General features: G+C 35.7%; 1 protein-coding gene across 2 annotated transcripts in view; it reads left to right on the forward strand.

Moving 5' to 3' along the window:
* slc44a1b (solute carrier family 44 member 1b) overlaps positions 1-1,149 on the forward strand; it is a 53,954-nt gene extending 52,805 nt beyond the window's left edge. For both annotated transcript variants that reach the window (XM_052150218.1, XM_052150219.1), the window contains one exon: positions 378-1,149. In XM_052150218.1, coding sequence (XP_052006178.1) covers positions 378-401 — 24 coding nt within the window. In that variant the 3' untranslated portion in view covers positions 402-1,149. The remainder of the gene's footprint in view (positions 1-377) is intronic.
* Positions 1,150-6,041: the final 4,892 nt, after the last annotated feature.

The raw sequence follows: 6,041 nt of genomic DNA on the forward strand, positions 1-6,041 counted from the left end.
ACAGCATATAAATATACATGTTCCCTTACAGTATACATATACATTTGAATGTAAAATCTTTATGTTGAAATGATGTTATTTGTCAACTACCCATATACTCTCTATAGTCATGAATGTTTCACTGTAAATGGTGTTGGCTTATTACAGATATGAGAATCTGCTTTCCATACATCACATCATATCTCAACATGCATGGCTTATCACACCTGCTTCAAGTTTTGCAATGCCATTTTTATGGTTTTAACCCATTTTTTGGCATTTCATTTTGCTACTTGAAGAAGATTGATGAAGTGGATTGCCTCCTCCAGATGTTCTCTGATTGATTCTTTGTTTGTCTGGGAGTTATGAGACTTAAATAACTTGTTTCTTTCCTTTAGGCTCCCGGGACAAGCTCTGCTTGACCAAAATCAGCCCATGGGACTTTTTAAAGACATTCCAAAATGTTTATTTTTACCAATGTGTAACATGTTTACTATGGTTTCACTCCAGGGAATACAATATTTTAATAAGAAACTGTAAAAAAAATAAATGAAATAACAATGTAATGAAGCACTTTATATTGGAGCGCTGCATATTTTAAAAGGCTGATGCATTTTTCGTAGTGATGTCCTTTTTATAAGACTAAAAAAAACCAGTTGCCATCTAGTGAAACACAGTATTAATAATATCTAGAATCACTGTTTTTATTATGTATAGTTTTCATAACAAACCTTTTTTAAATTGGTTTTCTTTGCGTAAATGGAAAAAAAATAACCACGTCATACTGCAGTGCAGCACTTGTTTTTTTCTTCTTTTAATCTAAATACTGAAGCATCTATGCTTTTATTTCTTACGTTTTAAAAAAGACTTATGCTTAGCCATGTTGTTTTACAAAATAATTTTACCATGCCTGAAAATGAAGATCCCTGCATTTAACATCTGTGTAAAAAGGTTGGTTGATTTCCCTCCAATGTTTTTTTTTGTTTGTTTCTGAGTTACGACAAAACTTTAAATGTCCTTTTTTCTTGCTGTGACTGTTAGTGTTGTGAGACATTGGCCTGGTTGCATTATACTGAAAGATAGAAGGAAGATAATGGTTTTAAACTACAATCAGCTGCTGCTGTAACTAAGGATATGAGTGGAATTTAAAAATACACTCTTAATGTATGGATGTCTTTGCATTATTCAACACAATATCAAACCAATTGCATTTACAGTGGAAAACAAAGTGTGTACCCTTTGTAAGTAGATGGTTTAATGCATTAATTGGTCATAAAATTAGATTATATATATATATATATATATATATATATATATATATATATATATATATATATATATATACATTTTCATGTCTTTATTGAACTCATTGAATCTCATTAAGCATTCACATTTCTGTGGAAAAAGTAAGTGAACCCTTGTATTTAATAATCAGAATGAGCTTTATTGTGAAGTATGCTTAAATATACAGGGAATTTGTCTTGGTGACACAAGCTTCCTGTGCACAAACAAAATAACAACAAGACAGACATAATAAAAAAATAGAATAAAAATAAAAAGCAAATTGAAATTATAAGTATATATAGAAATAAACAATAATACAAAAAATATATATACATACTGTATATGCGTATGTACAAATACAATTCTGTTATATACAGATGCAAGGGAATGTATAGCAGAAGAGGTAGGGTATACTAGAAAAATATTGCGGTGTATTGCACATTAATTATTGCTCAATGAGGCAGTTTTAACTGTTTATGAAAAGGATAGCCTGAGGGAAAAAACTGTTTCTCTGCCCGACGGTTCTGGTGCTCAGTGCTCTGTAGTGCTGGCCAGAAGACAACAGTTCAAAAAGGTGGGCTGGGTGAGTGGGATCCAGAGGGATTTTTTCCAGCTTTTTTCCTCACTCTGGAGGTGTACAGTTCTTGAAGGGAGGGCTGGGGGCAACCAATTATCCACTCAGCAGTCCAAACTGTCCTTTGTAGTCTTCTGATGTCCAATTTAATAGCTGTACCATACCAGACAGTTATTGAAGTGTAGAGGACAAACTGCGGAGTAGAACTGTATCAGCAGCGCCTGTGGCAGTTGGTGAAGGAAGTATAACCTCCGCTGGGCCTTGTACACAATGGAGTCAGTGTGGGTCTCCCACTTCAGGTCCTGTGATATGGTAGTGCCCAGGAACCTGAATGACTCAAATGCTGGCCCAGTGCTGTTCAGAATGTTGGTTTAATAACTGGTTGATCATCCTTTGGGAGCAATAACGTCAACCAAGCATTTCCGGTAGCTGCGGATTAGACCAGGACAACATTCAGAAGGAATTTTGGACCATTCTTCCTTACAGAACTGCTTCAGCTCATCCATATTCTTAGGATGTCTGGTGTGAATGGCTCTCTTGAGGTCATTCCACAGCATCTATATCAAGTTAAGGTCTGGGCTCTGACTGGGCCACTCCAAAAGTTGGATTTTCTTGCCCTTTTTTATGCCATATGTAGTGCTGCATGTTCTTCCCAAGTAATTCTACCTTAGTTTCATCAGTCCACAAAACATTTTCCCAGTAGCGTTGTGGAGCATCAAGGTGGTCTTTGGCAAACTTCAGGCATGCAGCAATGTTTTTGCTGGAAAAAACTGTGTCCTGCCATGGACACCATGCCTGTTTAATGTTTTCCATATAGTAGACTCATGAACAGAGAACCAGTTCCAAAGATTCCTTAAAGTCTTTAGTGGTCACTCTATGGTATTTAAAAAAATAAAATTCCCCCTCATTGAGCATTCTGCACTTTGCCCATTGAGTCATCTTGGATGGGCGGCCACTTCTAGGGAGAGTAGCTACAGTACTAAATAGTCTTCATTTATAGACAGTTTGTCTAACTGTGGACAGATTAATATCTAAGATAACTTTGTAACGCTATCCATCTTTATGCAAAGCAACAATTTTTTATTGTAGGTCTTCTGATACCTCTTTTTTTGCGAGGCATGATCCACATCAGCAGACGCTTCTTGTGAATAGCAAACTCATAATTTTTTTTTGCTTTTTATAAGGCAAAGTATCTCTAACCCACACCTCCAATCATGTGTTATGAATTTAATGCCGGGTTTGCCAACTTTTTTTGACGCCATTAGCCTAGGGGTTCACATACTTTTTCGATCCTATACTGTGAATATTTGAATGATGTATTCAGTATGTACAAGAACAATACAATAATTTGTATGTTATTAGTTTAAACATTTTGTGTTTGTTCATTATTGTAACTTGGATGAGGATCAAAACAGATTTTAAGACAAATTTATCCATAAATATAGGTAATTCCAAAGGGTTCACATACATTTTCTTGCCAATGTATTTACAATAAACATGGTACAAAAAAAAAAATTCTCATTTTTGGAACGTGACCATTGTTAATTTTAGTTGTTCTGAACGACACCAGTGGTAACTTCTAAGACACCTGTGTGAACTTTAGGGGAACATACTTCATACATCCATTAATAATCATATTACACCAATTGGTTGAAAGTAATTTCAAAAATGGCTCTGAAAGTCTGAAAAGGTTTAGCACTTTGTTTGATATTTTATATCTAATGCAGTGACATTCATACATATTTAAGTGACTTTAAAAAATAATATTTTTGGGGCCTGTTCCCAGAGATGGTTTGTTTTAAGCTACAGAGCTGATTCCTCATGACAGAATCGTGTTCTTCCCTCAAAGAAACATGAGGTCGCTCCTGTTGGTAAATGAGCAGCAGTGAGGGAAATGATGGTGCTGCAATGTGGGTTTTCTTTGTAAAAGTATCTCTTTGATTTTGTTTAAGTGACATGACTTTTCTTTTCCATTTGACTGAAATTGAGTGCGTGAGCATCTTCTAACTATGATAAATAGCATAAAGTCCTGATTTCTCCTCAGGTAAATGTTTTTCATTCAACCGGTAGATATTAACATTCTTATAGCAAAATGTTGCCTTTGCTTTTGGGTAACATGTTTTAATGTTAGCTTTTACATTGTTTCTTTAGCTTATTCTGTAGGTTTACTCATTTTGTTTGTTAAATGTCTCATTTGTTGTTTTTGTTTTGCCACCCCTGGTGTGTTCTGTTGCTTTAAAGGGATAGTTCACCCAAAAATGACAATTCTCTCATCATTTCCCTCATGCCATTCCAGATGTGTATGACTTTCTTTCTTCTGCAGAACACAAATGAATGGTTACCAAAATTTTAAAGCTCCAAAAAAACACACAAAGGCTTCATAAATCCATAAGACACCAGTTGTTGTCTTCTGAAGTGATACAATCAGTTTTTGGTGAGAACATATCAAAATTGTACTCCTTCGTCACTGTACATCTTGCCATTGCAGTCTCTAGGCACGGTCATGATTTCAAGCTCTATTACACTTCCTAGTGCTTGACCAATAGGAAGAGCTCTAGATGATGCTATAGGAAGTGTAATCGAGCTTGAAATCATGATTGCTAAGGAGTCTGCTGATTTCAAGATTAATAGTGAAAAAGGAGTTATATTTTGGGTTGTTTTCACCCAGAACAGATTGGAACGCTTCAGAAAACATAAATTAAACCACCAGAGACTTAAGGATTACTCTTATGCTGCCTTTGTGCTCTTTGGAGCTTCAGAGTTTTAGTCTCCATTCACTTGGATTGTATAAACTTACAGAGCTAAGAAATATTCTTCTAAAAATCTTTGTTTGTGTAAATGATGAGAGAATTGACATTTTTGAGTGAACTATCCCTTTTAAAGGGGTCATGAAGTGCTTTTCTTTATATAATATTCCCTGAGGTCCAATGATAATGTTATAAAACTTTTTTCTTTGCACCAAAACAATCACAATTTAGTAATATATGACCATTTTCCACCCTGTTTTTGGCCCTCTGTCTGAAACGCTCAGTTTTGACCTTAGCGCCTCCTTAAATCTTCAACGTAAATGCCCACTCTTATGATTGGCTAACATCATGCTGCCCCTCAAATTCAGAGAATGAACCTTGACATTATAAAATAAAATTGCAGCGTTTACACAACACACATCTAATACATTGCATCTGAAAATATTAAACTGGTCATCTCATGCACAACTGTTAACATTCAGCACCATAAACTATCAAACAGTCTTGACATTTGAAATATTCATGAATGAAACGTTTACTTGCATTTTTGAAGTTTTTTTTTATCTGCCCTATCCTTCAATAACAGTTCCTTTGCAAAGCTTGAATCATATTTTGACTGTTAACAAGCAATCCATGCTGCATGAGCCAAAAAATAACAAACCCCATCATAGTCAAAAGAATGGTGAAATTACGCACACACATACTGAAGGCGCATTGAGGCGCACATTGCCGGAAACGCACCGAAACGGCCAAATATGACCATTGTTCTTCGCCAAAGACGCCCTATGCTTACATACAGAATGAAAATAGCGAAGATAGGAGGAAGAACGTGTCCATGCAGCAGCTGAATGAAAGAGAATTGATTCTCCCTTTCAGAGTTGTAACTTGACACTGCATCTTTTAAAAGCGGTGAGATATATGGCAGCGGTCAAAGTAATAAATGAGCAATGTTTTGTGACATCACAAACAGACAGATTTCAAAACGAGATGTTTCAGCAGGGTGGCAGCTATAAATGCTCTTTTTAGACTGTGGAGTAAGTTTTGAGTTCTGAACTTTACAGTCTAAATATCAAGGGAAATTTGATTCTCCATTTCATGACCCTTTTAAGCTAAGGGCATATAACCTGCATAGCAGCACTAACTTTCATATCTGCATCAAACCAAAGTCTTCCTACTCGTTCAGCACATGTTGAAAGAATCATTGTTTTATTTTCTGTTAGACAGCGCTGTGCATTTTGCCCGATCCAATTTAGTGAATGTCGCCCCCTGCTGGATTACCTTGGTTAGTTCAGTGCAGTACAGGACATGAATAGAAAAATGACAGCTCCCTACCTTCATAGTAATTTACCTTGCTCATCAAATGCCACAACATGGCAGATGCCACTTACGACAATATGTATAAATTCAAAATCTGCATCCATTTATTTATGTCCTTTTTCTAACATATGTCAGACTTA

This window comes from Xyrauchen texanus, chromosome 19 (genome assembly GCF_025860055.1).
Source record: "Xyrauchen texanus isolate HMW12.3.18 chromosome 19, RBS_HiC_50CHRs, whole genome shotgun sequence".
In the NCBI taxonomy this organism is placed as follows: Eukaryota; Metazoa; Chordata; class Actinopteri; order Cypriniformes; family Catostomidae; genus Xyrauchen; species Xyrauchen texanus.